Source organism: Pocillopora verrucosa, chromosome 9 (assembly GCF_036669915.1).
Source record: "Pocillopora verrucosa isolate sample1 chromosome 9, ASM3666991v2, whole genome shotgun sequence".
NCBI lineage: Eukaryota > Metazoa > Cnidaria > Anthozoa > Scleractinia > Pocilloporidae > Pocillopora > Pocillopora verrucosa.
This window is the reverse complement of record NC_089320.1, coordinates 9,040,083-9,066,232: the sequence shown is the minus strand read 5'-3', so window position 1 is coordinate 9,066,232 and position 26,150 is coordinate 9,040,083. Positions and strand designations below refer to the sequence as shown.

The following is a 26,150-nucleotide window of genomic DNA, read 5'->3' as shown; positions in this document are numbered from 1 at the left end:
ATCAAGGTGTTTTCACGCTGGATGAGATTTGGAAGATTTTGATTAATTCTAACAAATCGAGGAGAGTTGAAGAGGAAGGATATGGTGATATTATCTTCTCATTCACATCTCTGAGGGCCGCGCGGTCATCGAGAATAATGGAAGTATTTGTTACCTCATGCTTGTGACTGATTAACTTGAGGCAAGAACCAGTCTGATATTAAAATCAAGATTCAGATATTGTTTGGGTGCTTTATGACAAACAACTATCTCTCCTGGTCATTCAGATTTAGCAGGAGCTATTCAACTTTGGTGATACTCAATTTCTCAGGAGCAAGTGAATAATCGTCATGCAAATCATGAATCTCCCACGGGCACTCAAGATCAACCTCAAGGATGCAAGGTGATGATTTTCACTTCTCAAAGACAGTGTAAACTCGTGTAAACTTTCCAAAAGGAAGATCTTTTGACATTGCCCGACTATAAAGATTGTTTGCATCAAGAACTCTGATGGCTTCCTTGGATCTTCACCGACACATTTGCTTTTGCTTTTGAATATCGATTTGCCATCATTGAAACACCTCCACGAATTCCTTATTTTGATCAGTACTTAGGAACAAGTTTGAGCAAGTTTGACTATTTTAACTGGTGTTAAGATTGTCAAACTCGAGGAGAGTTGAATCTAAATAGAGACAACGACAGTGCTGTCAACCAGAGGACACAAGTATAGAGGAGAGTCTCGGTGGTGAATACAATATCTGAGGTTCAATGCCTGGACAAACCCGGACAAAACATTTCCCATGTAGTTCCTAAATCACTTTGTTAGTCGCATTTTCGAGACGGTAAGTAGAAATAAAGAAATCGGGCTGGTGTTCATTAAAATGATCTGCCTTCTTCTCTAAGAGGAGATACAGAAACAAATGGACAAAAAGCCAAGAATCTGGGGTATAATCAAATTACTGCTGCAACAGATATTGCTTCTGAAATATGCTTCATCAATTAACGTGTAGGAACCAAGCCAAAAATCTGTACAATTTCCCATTTGCTAATCATCCGCCGTCGACACATGATGTGGACTAAAGAAGTCGATCGTAAGCCTTTAATTAACTGAATTAAGATTCAAATTAATCACTAACCTAGCTCAGATTTCACCCGAACCTCCCCACACCACTGCATAGTGTTATGAAACATTTCTCGGGATCCCTTTTGGAAACGATATAACTTTGAGAAAATTTTTAGGTTTATTTTGATTTTGAGACAATTTTGAGGCAGAATTTTCTTTCTCCTTTTGATTTTACGACAGCATTAAAATAATTTTGTGGGTCATTTTGATTTTGACCTTTTTTTTTAAAGAATTTTCTAGCTCATTTTGATTGTGTTACAAAATTTTGAAGCACGATCTTCTGGCTCATTTTTGGAAAGGAGAGACAAATTTGAGACAATTTTATGGCTCATTCTTGGAAATGAGATAATTTCGAGACAATTTTCAAGGTCATTTCTATTTTGAGACAATTTGGAGACAGTTGACATTTTGATTTTGAGACATTTTTGAGACAATTATCTGCCTAATTTGATATTGAGGCAATATTGAGGAAACTTGGATTTCACTCCGTCCTATTACCATTACTAATAACATAGAAAAGATGACAGTGGTTGAATTAGAAGCGGGAGCAAAACTTCACAGACACAGAGGCTACTCAAAACTCAGAAAGGCTGAATTTGTTGAACTTTTGGAAAACCGAACCCAAAACAAGTCGAAAAAGCAAAACTATTGCAAGGAAAGAGAGCATCAGAAGGGAAAAAAAACCATTCCCCATTTCTCCTAAAAAAAAAAAAGAAAGATTAAGAGATTGAAAAAGAAACTAAGAACAATCAAGCAAAGCTCAAAAAGAACAAAAAGGAAAAAAAACATTAAGGAAGTAAATTAATTGAAATCTCTCGATAAACAGTTAGTCATTCAAACCTTTTTAATCGGAAAGTTCGTTTAGAGGTTTTGCAGTACAATTTCAATCTAAAGGCATTGAAGGATATGGTGTTGAAGAGTTCACGGAAAAAGTCAAACCTGAGGTCTTGAGAGTTATGATTCTCTCATGTGAGATGGTGAGAGAAAATGAGAATGGATTAGTCCAGTTCAGTTATTCACATTTACGCAATGAATTGATTAACAATCTTTTGGTGACATCTTCAATGAGACGCCTTAAGAGAAACTTTAGAACTTCAACAAAAGTGGAAGCAATTGAAGATTTATAAAGGTCACCTACTCGACATACATTTCACAGCTTGATGCGCCGAGAGTTTCGTCATACATCAAACTCCCGAAATCTTTCCAGCAAAAGAAGGTCATCATAAACATGAAAAACGAAGATGATAATGACTGTTTACATTGGTGCATTAAAAAAGCACTTAATCCTGTTGATAAAAACACTGAAAGGTTCAACCTAGAGAGCAATGTGAGGATTAGCTGAGATGAAATGGAATCACATTCCCCACGAAGCTGACTGAGATAAGCAGGTTTATTTATGGCAGCATCCCAGTCACTGTGATTGGTCGTAATGGCATAAAGTCTATCCTTTCAGGATCAGTGAGAAGAATCCTAGGTATTTCATCAAAGATAAAAACAGATCACCAGAAAAGAAGAAAGAAAGAAAATCATTGATCTTCTCTTGATTGAGGAAGAAGATAATCAACATGACTGCTACTTCAAAATCAGTAGGTTACTCTCGAAAAAACTCACGAAGCATGATGGAGCATTGTTCTTCTGTCTAAGATGCTTGAGTCAGACATACATACATACCTACATTAATACATACATACATACACTTTATTTAAACTCGAATTGTCTAAGTAGCTTTGTTGCGCTAACATCTTCGAAAAAGAAAATATTTAAATTAATTAAATTATTTAAATGCGTTCATTAAAACTACCATTACAAGTTCATTTTCTTTTTCTTTATGACTGCCTTAAAATCTTTATATGATGTTATTGTTCTCATACGGTATGAGAGCGAATTCCACATTTTTGCTGCTTGACATCGGATACGTTCAGGTCCGTTATTTGTTGTTTTCGGTAAAGGTAAGGTCAGAATATTGTTTCCTCTTAATGAATAACTGGAGTTACGAAGAACGAATAGTTTTTTTTAGATATCCAGGACACGTAGAAATATATTTGCTCTTGAAAAGTATCGTAAGAATTTGCTTTCTTTAATAGTTCATTATAACTAGGCATTGAATCATTGAAAATAAATCGTAAAATACATTTGTTCTGATTTATCACAATTTCTAGAGTCAAGAAAATAATAAATTAGAGAGCAATTTTGAAGGTGTGGTAGGATGAAAGCCTTGTATAAACGTAACATGACATCTCTGGTTATAATATTTTTAAATCTCTTGAGAACACTAGATTGTTTCTTAACCTTCTTACATATCTGTGTGATGTGACGATTAAGCTCAAATCCTTGTCAATAGTTACATCCAATAAATCAGTTGAATCGTTAACGGGAAAAGAGAATTTATAAATAGTGTTCGCGCCAAGCATCATTGGCTGGTGCTTGTACGGATTTACAATCATTCCATTTTTACCATAGCAACTGTTTCGGAGATATCAATCAGACTGAACTGTGTGTGATCTTGTGTTTATTCTAGTTAGTCAAGACTTCTTTATCTCATTAGTGACGTACATAATGAACACTAACTATACGTTCATAATTAGCCGTTAATGTACTGATTTCATTACACCCTCCCGGGCCAGCCATAAAATGCCGATCATAGATATTTACACTGTCAAAAAGTAATAGTATTTAAAGTTCATTAAGTTTAGAGAGTTCATTTATTTTTATTGCAGCTCGTTGAGCAGCAGCTCGTTGTGTTCGTTTTTGGCCTGTCGATCTAATTTCTTTATGGTTCTTGAATTTCTCTTCAGAGCCTTGTAGGTTATCTTCCTCGGCTAACACTTCAAGAGGGTAAAGTTTCTCGATAGGTCTTGAGATCAGGTTTCCTCTTGCTGTTCTTAGGGTGACAGAGCGTACCAACCCATCCTTCCCCTGATGTAGTTGAATGATGACTCCGAGTTTCCATTGATTTCGCGGTGTTTCGTCATGTATCAGAACAACCTTCCCTCGAGTCACTGGTTCCCCCGATATGTTTTTGTTTTTCTGCGATAAATGTTGTTCCCTGAGACCGGTTAAGTATTCCCTTTGCCATTGTTTCCAGAAAGCTTGCATTATTTTCTGGTGGTACTTCGCTCGTCTAGTTAGATCTTTAGCCGAATCTTGAGGGATGTAGTCGGAGTCTTCTTCTGTATCTGGCAGTGTCAGAAGCCTGTGTCCACAGAGGAAATGGGATGGGGTAAGGGGTGGACCGTCGTTGATGTCTGTATATGCATAAGTAAGTGGCCGACTGTTAAGTGTAGCTTCGATCTCTTTAAGTATGGTCTGTAATTCGATAGAATTCAGCGACGTGTCTCCAATCATTTTCTTCAGCCTTCTTTTGACTAGTCCGATTAATCGCTCATAAAAGCCACCCCACCAGGGGGCTCTTTCTGTGATAAACTTCCATTTGATGCCATGGTTAGCGAGAAACCTTTGAGACTCGGCTGCTTCCATCACTTGTGTTTTGAGGGCTTTTAGATCTTGTGAACCTGCTTTAAACGTTTTCGCGTTATCCGAAATTATGCATTCTGGAATTCTTCTTCTATTTGCAAATCTCTTGAAGGCTATCAAAAATGCGCTGGCTGTTTGATCCTCTACTAATTCAAGATGTACTGCTCGTATTGCTGTACAGGTGAATAGGCAGATGTAGACTTTTCCGACTTCTTTGTGGGCATTACGCACGTATAATGGTCCGGCATAGTCAATTCCCGTCACCTGAAAGGGTTAGGACCCTGTGACTCTTATATATGGTAATGAAGGAGCGTTAACTGAGCGAAATGGTGGTCCTTCTACTTTTCTACAAGTTACGCACTTCCTTATTTCCTTTTTTACTAGCTGTCTCCCTTTAGGTATCCAATAGGACTGCCTGAGTTCCGTTAAGGTTTCACGTACGCCGTCGTGCAAAACTATGCAGTAAGTTGCTCTAACAATAAGCGTTGACAAGTGACTCTCCTTCGGCATCAATATTGGAAACTTGGTGTTGTGTGGAAGTTGTGCGTATTTAAGCCTTCCGCGACATCGTATCAAGTCATCATCATCTAAATAGAGGCTAAGTTGTTGTATTATTGCTGGCCGTTTGCTTTTAGCTTTGTCTTTGATTTTAGATAGGATGTCTCTATAGTAGAATTGTTGCACAGATTGGAGTAGAACGATGCGAGCGTGTTTCATGTCTATGGTAGTAATTGTGTCAGATTTTGTTTTCCCTTTCAGTTTCCCGGTGAAAAGTATAACGAGCGCGGTAACTCGTAGTGTCTTGTTCCAGATACTGTATTTGGTGATGTCGATGACGTTCAGTAAATTTGCGCTCTTTTGTGCGCTTGCGAGATTAATACTTGATTGGGTCTCCGTGTAATTTCCTCTGTTGTCTTGTAACTGGTTGTCGTTGACAGATGGCCATTCCTGTGTTTGCTTTATAAGCCATGAGGGTCCTTGATTCCAACTCTGCTGTTTAGATATAAAGTCTTTAACGTCTATTCCCCTGGTAATGAGGTCTGCAGGATTGGACGTGGTCGGGCAGTATCTCCACGTACTCTGCGAGCTAATGTCTCTAATCATTTGCACTCGATGACGGATAAACTGTTGTCGTAGAGGCTTGGATGAAGATATCTATGATAACACAATTTGTGAGTCACTCCACAGTATAATTTGCGATGTATAGAACTTTGAAAGTATGGTATTTGATAGGTATTTAGATAATTCTGCCCCGAGTACTGCTGCAAGTAGTTCTAATCGCGGCATTGTTTGTGGTTTTATGGGTGCTACTTTACTTTTGGACATTATGAATGTACATTTTGTCCCACTTTTTAGGGTGGTTGCCCTTAGGTAGGCTACCGCTCCGTATGCTAGCTGGCTGCTGTCACAAAACACGTGTAGTTGAAATTCACTGCCAACAGCATTGAAGTATTGTCTGGGTATTTCCAGTGGGATCAGATTTTGTAGTTCATTCAGCCATTTGACCCAGTTCTCCTTAAAGCTGTCAGGAAGTTCTTTGTCCCACGGTAGGCTGTGTTTCCATAGTTCCTGCATCATTATTTTTGCTTTTACTGTCACTGGTTCTACAAATCCCAAGGGGTCGTATAGTTTTGAGGATAAGCTTAGTACTGATCTTTTGGAGACTTTTTCTGTGTGGTTGATTTCTTTGATAAGTTTTGCTAATGAAAGTGACAGAGTATCTGTCTTTGTGTTCCAATTGACGCCTAGGACTTTGACCATTGGCTCTGCGTATACTCCGTCGTCTTGAGCTTGGCGGTTTAAAACAGGGGAGTTGCTGGTCCAATGTCGTAAATTCATACCCGCCTTTTGGAAGCAGTTTCTTGATGATGTGTAATACTGTAGGGCTTCAGGTTCAGTGTCCGTCCCCGTAATAACGTTGTCCATGTAAATCGAACGTTGTAAATCCTCTGATATCCAGTCGTCTTGTTTGAGGAGGTGATGCTGTATTGCAGCATTCAGTAGGTATGGAGACGGCGCGGCTCCGAAAAGTACGCGACAGAATCTGTAGACGACTAGATTGTCTGGATTATTCGCTGGTTTGTCTACATCTATGAGCCAAAGAAATCTCGTAGCATCCCTGTCTTGAATGTTGAGCTCTATTTGCAGGAAAGCCTTTTCGATATCTGCAGTGAAGGCTATCTTGTGAGATCTGAAGTGAGTAACCTATTTAGTAGTCTTTGTATGAGGTTTGGACCTGTATGATGGCAATCGTTGAGGCTTAATGCCTTTGCGGATATCTTTGCTGAAGCGTTGCAAACGATTCTCATAGCTGTTGTGCTGCTATCCTTGAAAACTGGAAAATGGGGCATGTAGTGCACGACTCCTTGATGTATGTTCGGGTCGAGGACTTGAAGTGGTGATGTCAAGCAATTTCGAGTGCGTGTTCCAGTCCTGTTTTTAGTGTTTCTAGGTCCTTGTCAGACGAGTACAACCGTTGATCATTAGCGTAAGCATTTAGGTTTACCAGCTTAATATGGTATAATAAATCATTGATGTGAACATTCAAAAATATGGGACCAAGGACACATCCCTGAGGGACTTCTCTTCTCTCCAGTTCCCATCAGAAAACGTGTCTCCAATTTTTACCTGTTGTTTTCTTGCGGAAAGGTAACTCCTCAAGTTTAATGCTCTTTTGGTAAGTCCATAGAAACAATATTAGCCAAGGGAAACCGAAGCTGTCGGTAGTAGCTTCGTTCTGAATAGAAACTATCGTGATTTGGGGGCAGAAGCAATTCGGCGAAGTTCTGGAGGCTTTCGGCCCAGACAGTCCTGGAAGTTCCAAGCCTCGTATTTTTCCTTCGTCTTTTGAGGGGCATCAGTGCAAAATGGGTAATTCCCCGTCTCGTAACCACGCAAAATCACTCGAGACAACAGAGAAAAACAAAGTTAAATAAACTTTATTTATCTGACTGTCATTAAGCGGATTTTGGAAATTCTCACCAAGGGATGGTGTATATATAGAGAATACACGGGCACGCGTAAGTATGAAATTTCTTTTTGAGTGTTTAACTCGATAGCTCACGAGTGAGCACAGCGAACGAGTGAGATGTCAAGTTGAACATGAGAAGAGAAATGTCATATCTACGAGCAACCATGTATTATTTTTTTATCATATAAACACAGTAGCCCTTTATTGGGAAGAAAACCCGTCTTCATTTATAAATAAAAATAAATGAATCGACAATCCCCAAATAACAATCGTAGAGTGCGTTGGCGCTAACTCCTAAGATGGAAAAATGCGTTGAATCATGATTACAAAAACAACAATAGTCGTAATTTTCAATTTACAAAATTCTCATTTAATGAATGTCCTTACCGACAAAAGAAGTCTCTCAGATAAACGGCCAAAATGGGCTAACGGAAAATCTTCCAGTTGTTGATTTGCATTCTAAGCTGAAAGAAATGCTAACACCAAAGCCGGTGAATACGTAACTTTCGGATTTTCTTTTAGTTTATTGGTTTTCTTCGCCTTCTAGAAAAGTTTGAACCTCACTATCTGTCAGCAATACGGATTTTTTTAGTGTTTTAGCTCCATAATTCAAAAAAAACTCCGACCAACAACTTGTATTGAGAATCGTGAAGGCTTTGCCATTCATTCATCAACCAGACCGAGTAGCGCAAAAGGTGAGTGACGTGTCAGCAGCTGACTGGCTATATCAACACACGTGAAAAAAGACGTTATTATATATTTTTTCACGTGTGTTGCTACGGCTTTTCTCAGGAACAGAAATCCCTGTGTAGCACCACAGTTTATGTGATGAGTAGAGAATAATACATGGGCGCACGCAAATATAGAATTTATCTTCGGGTGTTTAACTCGATAGCTCACGAGTGAGCTCACCGAATGAGTGAGATATCGATATACGGCACAGTAAATCATTATTATCGATATACACGAAATTCCATATCCACAAGCAACCACGTATTATTTTGTTTATCATAGAAAAACAAGAGCCTTTTTTTGACAAGAAAAGTCGATTCTATTAATGAATTAAAATAAAAGGATCGACAATCCCCGAATACAAATCATAATATGCGTTGGTGCACTCAAGATGAAAACAAGCGTTGAATCACTACAAAAACAAATAAAGGGCCTAACCTTCAATATACAAAATTCTCATTTATTGAATTGGTCCTTTCTGACAGAAGAAATCATTCAGGTACCCGGCCAAAATCGGCTTGTGGCAAATCTTCCAGTGGTCGATCTTCGTTCTTGGCCGCGACAAATTTAACTATCAAAGCCACTAAATACGTAGGTTTCGGTTTTTCATTTCGTATTTGGTTTTCTTCCCTTTCTAGAAAAGTTTCAACGTCACTGTCTGCAAGCGTCGATACGAATATTTCTGCTTTTTGGCAGACATAATCTGAAAATATTCTGACAAACGACCTTGGATTGAGAATGGTGAAGGCTTTGCCGTTCATTCATCAACGTGACCAAGTGGCATAAAAGGTGTGTGACTTGTCAGCAGCTGATTGGCGATATCAAACACACGCGGAAAAATATCGTATTTTTTCACGTGCGTTGTCACAGCTTTTTTAAGGGCTGAAAATCCTTGTATAACACCATAGTTTGTCTGATGAATGTATACATTGTATATATTTTAAACTCAAGCGGGGATGACGAGGGGTGATCCTTCTATCTGTATTGTATACACACCCCTTAACTAGGCTAATGACACTCCATAACATTTGGAACAAAATGTTCTTTATTGTATTCAATATTTAGATACAGTTTATTACATGATTGCTTGAAATTGAGATGAACATGGCAGATTACTACTTAAGAATACAGTATATCTCAGAACAGTCTTAAACGGTTTAAATCGAAGCGAGGAATAGCATTGTGTAAGTTACCATGCAAGTAATGTATACTACTACTTGTAGAAAGCGGCACAATAAATCATTAGCTAATAACAGTTTCAAGTTCGTTTTAACTTTTGAGGGGAGAAAGGGTAGTTTCGCGCCTTCATGATTAGCCATTTTCATGGTGTTTGAATTTTAGGGGGTGGGAAGCAAGTCAGTATGTGCCCGGATACCCTGACGAAATGCTGCCAATCGACCTGTTGCAAAGAACGACATAACCGTCTCATAATTTTTCGCGCTAACGTTTAAATCTAGTATAACCTTTAATCTAAAACCTGATTGTTCCATTTAGCTGAATATCAAAGTCGTGCGTTTAGTAAATAACCTATAGAAAAATGTATGTGATGGAAGAGTGGTTCCCAACGCAGCTTTAATCTACTTGGCTTTATTTCAAATTTTCAGGTAGTTTAGACATAGTTAATAGAGGGGAATGGTTATGAAGGCCGGCATAAATATGGTATTTTTCCTTGACATCACCACTTCAAATTTAAAATTATAGTTCTAAATAGATCTTTTGAAATTGAAAACTCGACAGAGTTTAAGCCTGTAATTTCCCTTTAAATGGTTGGAAAACTCAACCAAACTCTTTAATCATACTCTTCAATAAATCATAATTTGTATTTCAATCGGGAGGACTTGAGTTGTGGAGGTACGCTATGATAGCTGCATGTCTTCTTCGGATTGCATCTGCTTGCTGGTTTGGCAACCTCTGTTGAAGATTTTGGCTTTTCCTGAAGAGATTTGGTGGTTTCGAATGGATACGATTGGTCCATTTGTTCTAGAGAAGTTTTCCTTTGCGGCACATCGGCGGCGACTGATTAAAAGAGACTACATTTTTCAGTTTCGATTTGTGGTGCTGTTTGTCCAGCCAGACATATCGACTACACGTGTTGAAACTCAAGTGAAAACCATACACAGAGAGTTTGATATTTATTGTGGTAAGAGGGAACGAAATGTGGGAACGTTGATTGGCTGAAATGTTCCTTTTGTTATTGGCTAGTTGTTGTTTCCTCTGCAGTAAGTTGTTGTCGTTGGGCAAGACAGCAAGACGGCTATGTGCCGTTCTCAAATGGGAAACAGCTTTTTAAAACTGTAAATCGAAAGAAAAAGTTCTAAGGAACACTCGACAGCTTGAACAGTGGAAATCAGTCTGTTTATAGCAAATAGGTCCCTCTTCGAGGACAGATAACGGTTTTGACCAGACGGACAAACAGGTGCGTTCGCGTATCGCTACAAATTAGATCATCGCAAGAATTATAGATTTTGTCTGAAAAGTTTGGGAAGCCACCTTGCAAAAACTTATAGGTATGAATGTCAATTTTTGCCGTGCTTTATCTTTAACTGATCGATTTGCTGTATCCGAAGCAAGTTTAGCAAAAATTGCCAAAAATGTGCTTATTTTGATTCAATTAATTCTGCTCCAAAACAATTCAAAGTGATTTGCACTGACTCCGCTTTCGTTTTCGTCATTTATGTACGTCGTGCCTCAAAACTTCAATTTTATTACCCGCCCCCGGGGCAGTACAGTCCTTGAAAAATCACAAATGCGCCATGTTCACCAAAATATATTTGAAGAATATATTTGAAAACTTGACTGTGCCATGTATAACTAAGTAAATTTTAATCATGTGGATCGATGGAGAGTTGGCGGTGCGCTTTCCGCAGATTGCACTCGTATAGCATGCAACCTCGACCGAGCAAAACAATCAATGGCATTAATAGTGTGATGACTCAGTTCCAGAATCTCTCCAATAAAGTAGCCAGAAGGAGTACCACCATTAACTAATGAGCCGCGAGAGCAGCTCAAATCGACGATCACTGTTCGTTCATTAGAGTCACACTTGGCCACCGTGTTGAGTGGAGAAACAACAAAGCTGTCATTAAAAGGCAGTGCTCCAAAAGGTCTTGACACTCAACCAAGGGAAATCTCGGAACAAAAATAGTCTTAAACAGCGGAAGGGAAAGTCAACACGCCGCGAAACACAGGAAGTTTGGTTAATCTAAGCAAGTTGCCAACCAAATTCGAAAAAGTCACAAACGACACGGCCCACATAGTCTTGGAGGAAGGCACGCCAGTTAGACGAGAAGGAAGAGGAATACGGAGACAAGTATAATTAAACTGTCTACTACTTCTAAAAGTAGTACACATTGAAAAAGCAAAAGAAAAAAAGAAAAAAAAAACTAAGCAACACTACAAAATAAGTACCGAACAAACAACACAATTACTTGCGTCTCCGGCCGAAAGCCTACACTCCAAGGTGCTAATTCGAGAGGTTAGATCACAATATACTAAAAAAAGATATCCAAAAATCCAGACAGGTTGTTTAGTTTTCTGATTTTTCTTTTTTTATTTTCAACAATCATGTCTAGAGTTAAAGGGTTCTTAGATCCTCATAATTGTTAATCTTGAAAACTTTTACAGTTCAGTCTGTTTTCAAAACAAATTTTTTCATCCAGTCACGTTTTTCCATTGTGATATTTTTTATAACTTTTCTTGCCTCTCTGAATAGCTCCGCTCTCCATGCATTTAAGTTTTCATTGGTAAAGATCTCCCCTCGTAAATCATGTAAAGTTGCATTTCGTTGGTTTATCCTGACTTTATAAAGTTGACTTTTTGCGTTGTCATTACTAAAACAAACGATCATCGGTCGTGTTTCGGTTTTGTTTTTTTTGTCACCGCGTGTTAAGTTGAACCTCAGAATTTTTCACAAACTAAAAGCATTCTCAACATTATCTTCTTCTTAGCGTTTGTGGATTTCGTGTATTATTAAGTTAAATTTACGAATATATTGTTCCAAGTCATCATGACTACCTTCAGCATCGTCGAGTCTGTTTAACTTCCTCCAGCTCCTTCTTGAACGTTAATACTAGTTCTTTGAGGAGTTTTAATTTGCAATCAACAGCAACATTTTCTGTGACTAAGTTGTGTACTAAAATTTATAAGATAAAATGCATAACTAAATTAAATGATTCAAATTCATAATTCACCACAATGTATCTAAATTTATTTAAGAAGTTAGAATAGTCAAAATAACCTGCTTCATTGGTTCGACCGTACAAAGTAAACAATCTAGTTTAAGTGGTTTCATTGGTTAAGTTGTCAAACTAGCAAACGGTCAATGGTCAAACTAGCTTCAATCGTTCAACTCCACAATCTAGCTGAATTGGTCAAAATAGTTATCATTTTTTAACTACTGTAACTTATCCGATTGGTCAAAAGGTCAAACCTTCCAAGACGGTTGACCCGATCAAAACCTAAATCTTTCATAAATAATCAAACTGGCTTAAATTGTTCGAGGTTCAACTACACACACTCCACAATCTAGCTTAATTGGCTTAGGTAGTTGAAATAGTTTAACTAGTTTAATTGGCTCAACTAGTTAAAGGATCAAATACAGAACTTGTTAATATGGTTTAACTAGAGAAAATGCGTAAATAGCCTAATAAATTGATCTGCACAAACTGTACGAAACTCCATTTTCTTGCGTGTGGTTGAACCATTTAGGCTAATTTGACAATTTTAACTACTTCAACCCATTGTGATAAATGGTGCCATTTGCCCAGTTTAACTGTATTCGCTTTTTTGGCTATTTAACCAATCAGGCTAGATTGACCTAGTTTGACCATTTTAACCAGGGGTGCCGCTCCACATATTTTGCGCATTTTATACTGTTTGGCTCTTTTCAGGTAACTTGAGCATTTTCACCAATTAACGTAGTTCAGGTAAAGTCTACTTTTTCACCAGAGCAATTTTACCTAATTTCGCTTTCGTAAACAGTTGAGTTAGCTAAATTTTGTAGTTTTTAAAGTTTAACTATTCTCGATTGTTTGAGCATTTAAATCAGCTGACATATCTAATTAGTTTGTGCACTTTGTTCATATGAGCCATTGTAGCTTACTTACCGTTTTTTCCCAATTTAATAAATTCGCCTAGTTTACACATTTTTTAGTAGTTTGACTGTTATCGTTACTTTGAACATTAAAACCAGTTAGACCATTTCAGCTAGATTGCCCTTTTTATCCTAATTAGCAGTTTTAACCAGTTCGATAATTCTAACTAGTCAAGCCGATTCAGGTAGCTAGTGTATTTTTAGTAGTTCTACTGTTTAAGTCAGTTGGTTCATTTAAAGCAATTTGACCGATTTAGCTAAATTATGCTTTTCGTTCATATTAGCAGTTTTGGTTAGTTGAACCATTTTAAACAGTTGGGCCAATCCAGGTAAACTGTGCAGTTTGTGCACTTTGAACGTTTTCCCTTATTTGATCATTGAAACCAGTTGAACCGTTTCAGCTAATTTGTGCTTATTGCCCACATGAGCTGCTATAGCTATTTAGACAAAGAAAAAAAAACAGTTGGGCCAGTTCAGCAGGATTGTATAGTTTGTTCAGTTAAACAATTGAAGCTAGTTTCACCATCTCAGCTACTCAAGTAATAGAAGATAGATCATGCAACTTGTGCAGTTAAGTTTTTTCCGCTAGTTTGACTATCTAACCAGTACATACATACATACATACATAAACTTTATTAAAGTGTCAAGGTATTTAGCTAAAAGCTAATTGTGGACACTATAAAAGATAAAATGAATACAATGTAAGTATATGTAAAAACATTAAAAATATAGTCTTAAAATATCATCTATATACAAAATGACATCAATATATAAAATTTTTACAATCAAACAGAACAAACAAGCAAGCAGACAATATTGGGCAAACATATAAGCAGCAGTCGAAACATGAATATAAAGTTCAAAAAGTTAAACAGTCTAGATAATTTAAATTAGACGAATTAAATAGAAGATAGTGGAGCACACCCCAATACACAAGGCAACCAGACAGTAGAAGCCACTATGCGTATCCACAAATCTAAGATGAGCACGCACAGCAGCCACACGTACCGTCCAGCAAGCCAAGTACATTGAGAGCACGCACCCCTTTCCTGAAAGCCTGAAGACTGGTCTTACTGCGTAGTTCCTGGCTAATCTTGCCCCATATGTGTAGGAACAGGAAAATCACTTCTTAAGTTAATGCCTATCTTGCTGAAAAAACATATTACATACATGCTCTGGAGCAAGTGAATTTTAAACCTTATACATTAAAATTAGTATATCTTGTAATCGTCTGTTCTGACTGGACTTGGAGAGTCTACCCTTCTCTAAGAGTTCCTCATACGTAGCATTCCTATCATTATATATAGCACGTAATGCCCATTCTTGTACTCTTTCTAATTTTCGTGCATCTGAAGCTTTGCAGAAATGCCACACTATGTGACAATATGCTAAGTTAGGTAAAATTGCCGATTTATATAATTGTAACTTGGCTTCTCTGGGAATCATATTTCTAAGACGTACTAAAACACCAACTTTCTTACTTGCCTTTTTGCACATATCACTTATGTGAGCACTAAAACTAAGTTCATCATCTAATGTTGCTCCTAGTAGCTTCAAGTCTGGTGATGATTTAATAACCTGTTCATCAATCTTGACATTGATAGATGGACTGTCCTCATTTTTGTTCTTCCTGCCTAATAACATTAAATTGTACTTGTCATAATTTCCCTTCAAAAAGTTATCTTTGTACCATTTTGACATAGTGCGCCCCCCATCAGTTAAAAGTTGTTTCACGCAGTCAACTGAATATCCCTTTACATAAAGCTGATGATCGTCAGCGTACATTGACAAGCTTGCATTATTCACTATAGACGTCATATCATTTTGAAAAATGTTCCACGGTAGGGGTCCAAAAGATGACCCTTGAGGGCATCCTCTAACAGCATCCTTCCAACTGCTCATGATTCCATTGAGTTTAACTCTGTTTTGTCGATTGGAAAAATATGATCTCATCAAGCTAAGTGATTCCTCTGAGAAGCCATATGCCTTTAGTTTATTTATCATGAGTGATGGATGTAGGGAATCGAATGCCTCGCTTGGCTTAGCTTTAAGGTCATCTGCCTTTTGTTTCCAATATTCTTCAATAGCTTTTCGTCTGTAGTTAGTAGCTTTATTTCTCCATATTCTCTTAAGCTCCCAGTTTTCCTCTGTTCTGCTTTGAGCGCATTGCTTAGCAAATTTCCTTTTCATTTTGATTGCCCTTTTCCACTCAGGTGTCATATATGGCACATCGACTTTACGAAATCTCATTCTTTTAGTGGGCATGTGCTTCTCTACTATGGTGTTGAGAAGGGACTCCCTAAAAAAAAGATACTTCTCATCAAGAGTATCAAAGCTATCCATTACGTTCTAGGGAGCACAAGATAAATCTTCATTGAGTTTTTCAAAAAACTATCTATCTATAGGTATGGATAGAAAAAAAAGGTGGCGGTGGCCTGATGGCATATTTCTCATCAAAGATGGTATCTCATGGTGTAAAGTTTAACCGTTTTAGCTATTTATGTATTTTTTCCACTCAAACCATTGAAGTTTGTACAAATATTTGAGGGATTTTAACCAAGTAAGAAACATTAGACTATTTGTGAAGTATAACTTACTTTGCTAACTTCACTATTTGACCAGTTAAACTATTTAAGTTAGTTATGCATTCATCCAACTGGACCATTTAAGCTAGTTTGACCATTTCAAGTACTTTAAGCTATAATGATAGCTAGTGCAATTTTTACATATAGTTTGTTTTTGCTACTCTGCCTATTTAACCAGTGGAACCAATCAAACTAGTTTTGAATATTTTAACCTCACCCAATTAAACTACATTCTAGCGTTGAACCATTTAAGCTAGTTATTCATTTCTTCAGTTGAATCATTTTAGTTTAACCAATAAAACTACCCCAGCTAATTGAGATATATTTTGAGATTAGCGCAGTTTAACATTTTTTCCTTGTTTGACTACTTAACTAGTTGAACAGTTAAATTATCTTGACTGTTTTAACGTGGTGAACTAAGTAAGCTAGATTGTGCCGTTTGTGTCGTTGGACCATTTAAGATAGTCATGTATTTTGCGTGATTGAAGCATTGAGGCTGGTTTGACCATTTGATCTACTTCAACCAATTTATACAGTATGTGGATTTAGGGCGGTTTTCCTGCTTAAGCTACTTCAGGATCGATTAACCAGTCGGGCCAATTGAGCAAGACTGCACAGTTTGTGCAGTCGATCCTTATAAGCTTCTTATGCATTTTGTCCAATTGAAGCACTTAACTTAGTTTGACCATTTAAACTACTTCAGCAAGCTATTATAAAGTCTGAAATTTGTGCAGTTTAATTATCCTCGCTATATTCACTATTTAAGCAGTCGAATCTTTTAAGCAGGACTAAGCAGATTGAACCGATTAAACTAGTCATAAATTTTGCAAAGTTAAGCCCATTTAAGCTAGTTTGACTGTTTTAATTGCTTTTACCAATTCAGATAGATTGTGCAATTTGTGAAATTTAATTGTGTTCGCTAGTTTAACTATTTAATCAGTTGAACCAATTGTGCAGTTAATGCAGTCAAGTCAATTAAGCTAGAGATGTATTTTGTGGTCCCATTTAAGTTAGTTTGACCATTTGAACTACCTCAATGACTTAAGATAGTTCATGCAATCCGGGAATTTGTACTGTTATCGCTTGTTTACATCATTTGATTAGCTAGTTGAACCAGTGAAGCTAGTTTCTGCTTTTTGTTTGGTTAAAATTGTTAAGGAAGCTAAAACTGCTAGCTAAACGAAATGCCCAGACTAGCTGAAGTGGTAACTGCTTTAAATGGTCAAACAACTTAAAACAGTTAAACCGGAAAAAATGCACGATCTTGCTGAATTGGCACAACTAGTCTGCTGATGTGGACAAAAAACACAAACTACCTACATATGTTTCAAAGATCAAACAAACGATACCAATTGAACTACAAAGACCAACTAAACTGCTTATTTGCTGCTAAATTACGCTCATTTCAGTTAATCTTACCGAGATCTATCTATCTATCTTGAGTAGTCAAAGTATTTCACATACTCAAACTAGCTTAATATGACAATATCCACGACCAGCTTGATAGGTTAAACTGTACAATCTAGCTTACATGGATCAACCTTTTTGATAGTCAAACTAAGGAAGACAGATGGATGGAAAAAATTGCACAATCTATCTGAATTGGTTCAAGCAGTTATAATATCCAAACTGGTTTAACTAATAGTGGCAGGAAAAGGACATTTCTGGTTCATTTTGATTTTAAGAAACAAATTTGAGACAATTTTTCTTGTTAATCATGGCATTTTTTTATGGAAATGTAGTAGAAATCCAAAACATCAGTTACTTGCTGATGTTGAGAATGCTTATCCTACAAAAATCTTTTCAAAATCATTCTTTGCATCAGCACAGAGATTCGTGTTTAGATCAATGTATTTCTTGAAGCCTCTTCTTTGAAGCTGATTTCGCTGAATCTTCTTGATCTTGAAATAAAAACTCAGTTATTGTTTGGGTTCTTTGTGATGAGCAACTTATCTGTCCTTAAGACATAGTTTGATGCTACAATGGTTTGCAGATTTAATGAATGTAACCGAAGAAGTTACAATTCATAGACCCAACGTTTCGACACTCCTGTCTAGTGCCTTCATCAGGGGTGATCTAAACGCTGCAACAAGAGGTCCTTTTATATGATCACTAATTAGCGGCCTTTTTTCTGACGAGGTGTAAATAGGCGTCAGGAAGCAGACCGCCATCGTCACGATTTAAAGGAGCGTAGTAACGCTCTTGATGAAAGGGAACCAGCGACTGGTTTTGCTGTTATTCCTTACATACAGGGTGTTACTGAACCCATCAAGAGAATCTTGAATAGCCACAACGTTAAAGTTGCTCAAAAACCTTTTCAGACTTTGGGGCATATTTTCGCCAAACCTAAGGATCCTGTCACGAAAGAACAACGAACCGACGCCATTTATTCTATTCCTTGCAATGACTGTGACAACGAATACATTGGACAGACCAAACGCCAGTTTGGTACACGGTTAAAAGAGCACCAAAAAGCGGTTTTTCTTTGCAAAAAGGAAAATTCAGCTTTATCGGAGCATACTTGCCTAACCAACCATACAATTGGGTGGGATAATTCTAAAATTATCACCACTAATCGGCGTTACCACCAGCGCCTTTGTTTGGAGGCTTGGCACATTAACTCCGCCCACGCTCCTTTAAATCGTGACGATGGCGGTCTGCTTCCTGACGCCTATTTACACCTCGTCAGAAAAATGGCCGCTAATTAGTGATCATATAAAAGGACCTCTTGTTGCAGCGTTTAGATCACCCCTGATGAAGGCACTAGACAGGAGTGTCGAGACGTTGGGTCTATGAATTGTAACTTCTTCGGTTACATTCATTAAATCTGCAAACCAGTGTAGCATCAAACTATGTCTTATTGTCCACCTGGTTGCCGTGTGAACTTTAATATATTTTATCTGTCCTTGTCTTTCAGATTTGGCACGAGCTGTTCAACTTTGGTGATAATCAACCTCTCAGGAGCAAGTGTATGATCATCATACAAATCATGAATCTCCCACGGGTACTCAAGATCAACCTCGAGGATACAAGATGTTGATTTCCTTTTCTCGAAGATAGTCATCCATTTGAATTCTCCAACAAGAGGATCTCTTCACATTGCTCAACTTTAGAGATTGTTTGCATCAAGATAAGTGATGAACTCTGATGGCTTGCTTGGATCGTGATCTTCAATCATTTAATCGCTGTTTGGTTTTGAGTGTCGATTTGCCATCATTGAGACACCTCTACGAGTTCCTGATTTAGACCTTGAAAATTTTCTCAGTTTCCCTCAGTTTATCAAGACTCAAGTTTGAAAAGGTCAAGACTTTAACTACTTTGCCTTCTTTGTTGATGAATGTGTCAACAATGTCTTTACTCAAGCTGATGTATTTTTCCTCAACGTTTGGGATGCATTTCATATATTTCCTTCAGTTTTGTCGAGATTCTTGATGAAAAGATAAGAATCATATCCACACAAGTTGTGAAAGATCACTGGACGAATTTTGGTTTCTTGAAATTGAGGTCACATTTGTTGTGAGCTACTCCACGATACTTTTCTGTGAAATGAAAGTGGTCTCTCACTTTGTCATCATCACCATCTTTGAATTTCTCTTTGCAAATACAACAGATCTTTGAATTTTTGAAATGTTTCATGTCTGCATCTGTGAAGACCACATCCTTCAGAAAATCGAACTCTTCCCGAATCAATCTTCATCTTTACTCTTTGTTCTTAGGATAACTGGCTCATGTTTGAACAATTTTTCATCTAAGCAAACGACGTGAAAACAAAAACCACATGGTTTGTGCTGTTGATATTAATTAGTGAAGCTCTCATCACAACTCGGCTCAGTGAATACTTAAAGTCAGTGCAAATCACAAATGGAGCTTTGATAAAACGGTTGTGATTTGTCAACTTCATGCGCCGCTTTCTTCTACCTTCTTTTTCCCTTGGCATCGTGACCTTAGCTGCCTTATTGTCTCAGCGGTACAAACCATGAATGGCCAAACTTTGTTCGTTCCGAAAGTGACTCGAGTATCTTGGACAGAAGAACCATGCTATATCATGCTTCCTGACCTGTTTCGAGAGTAACCTACTCATGAGTTTTATCCAGCAGTGATGCTGATTACGATGCTGTCATCCATAAACTTGTTTATCGCAGTCAGCTTCGTAATGAATTTGATTCCATGCCATCTCAGCCGATCCTCAGATTGCTCTCTAAGTTCTTTGATCCTCTCAGCTTTTTATCAACAAGTTTAAAGGCTCTTGAAATGCATCAATTGAAGCACACATCATCATCTTCGTTTTTCATGTTTATGATCGCCTTTTTTGCTGAAAAGATTTCGAGAGTTTGATGTATGATGAACCTCCCAGTGGATCAAACTGTGAAATGAAAGTCGAGTAAGTGACCTTCATAAATCTCTAACTGCTTCCATTTTTGTTGAAGTTTTGAAATCTCCCTTGAAGTGTCTCCTTGTAGATGTAGAAGACTCCGTCCTCGTCATGACACACTTGTACCAACAATCCAGATCATTGTCTGTTGTGCCTGTAAACGGACTCCACCAATTTCAAGGAAGCTAAATGCCGCAACCAACCACCCTCAGCAACTTATGTTTTCTGGAAAGATCTGCGTGCACAAAATCACTTGACTAAATCCTTTCAAGGAAGAACCGTGGATGTCGATCATGTCAGTGTATGCACTCAGCGTCGTAAATGTCGAATGTGTAAGAAGTTATTGGTGGGCCTGAAAGAACAAAAGAACACCATTGCGGTTATGCAAAGTGTCCCTCGTGTAAAGAGTCAGTTCTAATCTCTGGACGATTTTTTTCTGAAGCCCCGCTGGTTGTGGCTGTAAGTGGTTGTTTACAGAATTACACACAACAGCCTCAAGTATCTTCCCAGGAATGCTAAGTTGAGAAATGGATCTGTAGTCGTTCACATCACACGATTTGCCTTTCTTGAACACAGGGGTAGCACGAGGTAGTTTCCAGTTGTCTGGGAATGAAGCACTAGTCAAGCTGTTCTCACAAAGTGGAAGTAAGCTGTAGGTAACTAATTCAGAGGATACAAAGAAAAGGTCCCTGGATGAAACCAAATCTGGAACCGTAGCCTTCTTAGGGTTTGATTCCTTCTGGATATTTCTCGTGACAAGTTCCCAATTTATATCTGTGCAATCTTTAGTGGGAGTAATCCTTGTAACAAAGATAAATAGAAATAGTAGAGATGGTGAGTTTTGAGCTCGGTGAAGAATTATGAGAGATGTGTTTTTGTCTTGTCACGAACGTTGGACAAAGAAAATATTAATATAGAAAATATATAGCTGTAGGGTTTTGCTCTCAATCGAGCAAACTCTTCAATGATCTTTCTACCAGCTTCGTCCTTCATCATTCCCACGACCGCCATATTTTTCCCAGTTGGGATCCCTGACACGTGATCCTTGAGGCAATTGCTTGTGTCGAACTCATCTTCAACTCATATTCAACTACTTCGGTTTCAGTCTTATTCATCAGGCTGTCAGTTTCTGGGAAGAGAAGCTTTGCTTTTTGGCCATATTTCTTCTCGATGTAGTTATAGTAGAAGTCATACATCATATTAAGGATGTTCATTCCGCAATATACTGGCTTATCGAACACCAGCGTAGTTGGCTCCATGTGGAACGCAACGACGTTCTGATCGAATATCGTGCGGTGCTTGAAGTTCGGTTTTGCTGCAAGTTTCAATGCTTTCTTTCTACCATTGACTAATCTCAAATTCACACGATTCCTGATGTTTTTCATGGTTTTTTCTGAAGACGGAGTTGTTCATCATCTTGACGAAATCTTTCTTGAAGTTATTCTTCTCTTTCGCTCGCAGCTTCGTGTTGAGCTCAATGCAGCTCTTAAGTCAAGGCTCCTCTTCAAAACTTTATATGAATCTTTTCGATCCTCAAACCAATTTCGAGATATTGTTTAATTAAAGAAATGTAAAATGGTTTCCGTATTTACATAGCCTGATGTAAACACGCGGGAGGTTGGGAGAACACGAGATAAGCGTAGGAAACCACGGCGCGAAGCGGAGTGGTTTCCAGCTGTATCCAGCTGTATCATACAGATTTAGAATCAGTTTTTCTACCCTGTTGATAATCAGGTCTCTTGTGATTAATTCTTTCCTATTTAGAGGCCATTTTGTCACTCACTGACACGGTAACTTCATGTGCAGAGTGGTACTGCTCTTTTGGAACCATACTTCACAGCACATATGGCCAACTTTCATTAGTATTTTGATCCAGACACTTCTCCTAACTAGCCGGTGACTGTTCACTGCCTTCTCTCAAAGTCTGGCTGAAAAACATTGACAATGGCCGAAGGTAAAGCAGCTTTAATGAGTTGGTGTGTTTTCTCGCTAGCTGCTGAATCCTGAATGTTAAGTAAAGTCATATCCGTGTGTCATATCCTGTTGGGCAGTCCCCAAAGAGTGGTTTCTCCGGTGCACTTGAATAGTCCTTTAATATGGTGTGGGTCGGCACGTATCATAGCTTTTGCATCACCCTTGTTTCCTAACTGATTTGCCATGAACATTTTAACTATCATCAAGATGTATATTATTTCATGTGTAAATTATGTCAAGTTGTATATCACTTTTTCCTGAAATAATATACAACTACCTGTAAACTTCTCAAATTTTAGTTCATCAAAAATAGTAAAGTAGAAACCCCAAAATTTTAAAAATTCTCTCTGTTCAGAAGCAGGTTTTATTTTGCCTGCACTTTTGAACCCAAGTTTGGACAAATTTAAAAACAATCTGATTTCCTTCAACTGCACGAAATGTCTACCTATATTTAACTGAGTTTGTTCAATTTGTTAAAATGTTGAAGCAAGCTGATCAACTAGAAAACATGCCCAAAGAAGCTGAACTAGTTTAAAAAGTTATAATGGTTGAAAGAGCTAAAACAATTGAACTGCACGAAATTCCCAAAATAGCTGCTTTGGTACGCTGCTGTCGCCCTTATTCTTGCAATAGGGTAGATATCTTAGCATCTCGCATGTCCCATGGGACGTCTCCTTATCACGAACACTGGCATGGGAAATCATGTAGAGGCTGGAAAAGGGTGGTCCTGCAGTGCCTTATCAGATCTGGTAAGTTGCCTCAGAAGAAGAAGCTTTGCCTCAGGCTAAGCTGTTGATAGCTTCCTGATTTCTTCTAGTGTTGAACACATGCTGTCTACCTAGAAAATGTGAACCATGGGTGGTCTATTTCAATTGCAGAAGTATTACTGCTCATATTGACGAACTAAGACTAATTTTTCGAGATGTTCGCCCATTATTCATCGGAATTTCGGAGACATGGTAGACGACTTCATATCAGACTATGAAATTGAATTAGCGGGTTATTCTGTGTAACGTGAATACCGTAGAAAACGCTGGGGAGATGGAAATGCACTGTATGTATCGGAAGATGTGAAACACTTTGTAAGCAGGGACTTAGAGGAAGATTTTGAGGTCATATGGGTAGAAATGTAACTGAATAAAGTGAAGCGTTTCATTAGATGCGTATACAGGACTCCAGACGAATCCCGTGAGGTTTTTTATTATTTAGACGATGTTATGAGACATGCGACTAAAAATAGTGTAGAAGTCAGTGTTATCGGTGATCTCAACTGTGACATTAATAACACCTCAAGGCAGACAGAGAGGCTGCTGAAATTTACCATTGCCAACGAACTCGAACAATTGATGAAAGAACCAACACGTGTGACTTCGACAACAAGCACTCTTATTGATGTATTAATCACCTTTACACCCAAGCTGTTTAAGAAGGCAGGTGCAATCAATATCGCTTTTAGTGACCATTATCCCAACTACGGTGTCATTCATAGCCCAGGGACTCATCCGAAAAAACATCGGATCATAACAATGAGTTCCTGGAAAGACAAAAATTTAAACGATTTTAACGCAGATCTAGAACAAGTTCCATGGATCCTGATCGATTCTTTTAACGACGTTGATGACATGTGTTCAGCCTTCTGAATCATATGAAATCCTTTGCTTCTCAAGCGGCATGGACTTAAGTGTTTAATTATTTCGATAACTTTATTGGTGTTTCCCCACCGACTTTGGCAACCTCTCATTTCCACGAGCTTGCAGAGTTACTGCATCATCTTTGTTTGGGAGAACCTAGCACGAAATCTTGTCCTCTTTCTCCAGTAATGACCTGTTTGGGTGTCCAATTCAATACTCTGGACTTTACCTTATCTGTTGACTCTGATCATTTAGCCGAAATTGAGAGCTCGTTACACGCATGGTTACACAAGCCTACCACAACCAAATCACCTCTCCAGTCGCTTTTAGGCAAGTTGGTCTTTGTACCTAGGTGCGTGTGACAAAGAAGAGTCCTCCTTGCGCTGATTATTTCTTTGTCACCATATTAATCTCAATTCGGAATATTGTAAAGACATTAAATGGTGGTGAAAATTATTGCGTACATTTAATCTATGATTACTTTAAATAATTAAATGATTACTTTAAATAACTGGTCATCTGCCGGAGAAGTGTTTTCCCACTGACGCTTGTCCTACTGGTTGTGGCGGTATTTGTGAGCGTTATTTTTTTCATGGAGAGTTTCCAGAGTTTAACTTAATCTAGCGTCTTGATATTAATTCCTCAGAACTTTTAACCATTGCTGTTCCTCTAAAATTGTGGTGATTTCCTTGGCGCAGGGTTCGTTTAACTGTTCGGTGTGACAACGAAGACGTAGTCACTGCGCTGAACTCGGGCTGATGTTGGAATGCCTTTGTTAATTGTTGTGTGTGCGAAGTCTGTTTCTTAGCGGCAACACACGAGCTTGAGACTCGCTCAGTTCACGTTCCTGGATTCTTGAACAATGGAGCTGACGTGCTTTGACGCTGGAATGTCAGGTCGCGTACAGGAGAAAAATTGCTATAATGCATTCAACGTGATGCACTTCTTCCAGTTTCTGTGCCAGTTACCTTCTTCCAGTTAAACAGTCCTTTCTAATAGATCGTTTTGTTTGTTTTTATTGTAGATTTCCTAGCATTGTCTGCATTGAGAAAGAATTTAAAAGACGTACTTCATTCTCTCTAAAGCGTTAGTACATTTAGTTACTTAAGAACCCAATTTAAAACCTTTTTTTGGTACGTATTTCCGATTTACATCAACGCCAGCTACGTTGGATACTATTTACCTTTATGGTATATCATTGAGTGTTATTTACTGTTGGTTTCCATTCTTACTAAACTTTTCTCTGTGCCAGAAAGCGGATTGTGTTTTATTTCTTAGAGGGGTTAAAGGAAAACGTTAGCAGTATCTGGGAACTGATACTTCTTTGAAAAAAGCGACAAGCTCAAGGCGACCTTGAGTTCAAACGTTGTGATCGAATTGCCAGATTCCCTCATGCACTTCAGAGTCATCAATGCAATATTGCAACTCTTCTTTGGTGTGTACGTGGGAAGAACGGCCACTGGATTCCTTTTTCCTCGACGCATTGATCTTTGGGAAAATGCCAGACTTTATATAATTTCAAAATATGATATCCTTTTTACACTGCTTTACTGATTTCGGGTGTACACGAAGTAGCTCTCTCCATGCCCTCTCCGTACCAGGGCACGTAAACACACACACGTGCAACATAACAGAAATGTCAACTTTCCACTTCTCCGATATGGCAATGCTAGATTGAATACTTTGTACGGTGGTAGAATGTTCACTTTGGCCATTCCGTAATAATGAGAAATTTCGGCTATCTCGGAATTGGTAAAAATGTGCAGATGTCCCACGGGATACTTGTCGCACTTGTTTACCAACGGATACTCAGACGTCTCGTCTATGTAGTGCACTTTCTATTCCCTGTGTCTCGTCGGTCACGTGGCTACCGTTTTTCTGCCGTAAAAGACAGGACGCGGATCCAAGAGCTCCACAATAACTCTCTGAGAAGCTCTACGATACGACCATCGTGCTGTGATTGGCGATTCCAATTGCATATGTACATTTCCACTACCGTATATTCCATCGAAAATGATATAAAACGAAAAGAGTCCTTCATTCTCACGCATTCTTGATTTTATACCGGACGATGCTGCCTATAAATTTCTTGTAAGACAAACATTTTATCGTAGCCTTCTAGGTTGTGAAATAGCACAATCACTCCTTGTTCGAATCTGTTTTCGTTGACGGCCAATTTGTCCAGAAAACTCTTCCAAATACTTTTCATCCGTTTCG

General features: G+C 38.2%; 1 protein-coding gene across 1 annotated transcript; it reads right to left on the bottom strand.

Annotated features, from left to right (window-relative positions):
• Positions 1 to 3,775: 3,775 nt before the first annotated feature.
• Positions 3,776 to 15,714, bottom strand: LOC136283470 (uncharacterized). The gene is made up of 4 exons (XM_066172428.1): positions 14,576 to 15,714; positions 5,957 to 6,767; positions 4,958 to 5,731; positions 3,776 to 4,840 (listed from the first exon to the last, which is right to left on the bottom strand). The coding sequence occupies exons 1-4, from the start codon at positions 15,712 to 15,714 to the stop codon at positions 3,776 to 3,778; spliced, it is 3,789 nt and encodes a 1,262-aa protein (XP_066028525.1).
• Between the last annotated feature and the right edge of the window lie 10,436 nt (positions 15,715 to 26,150).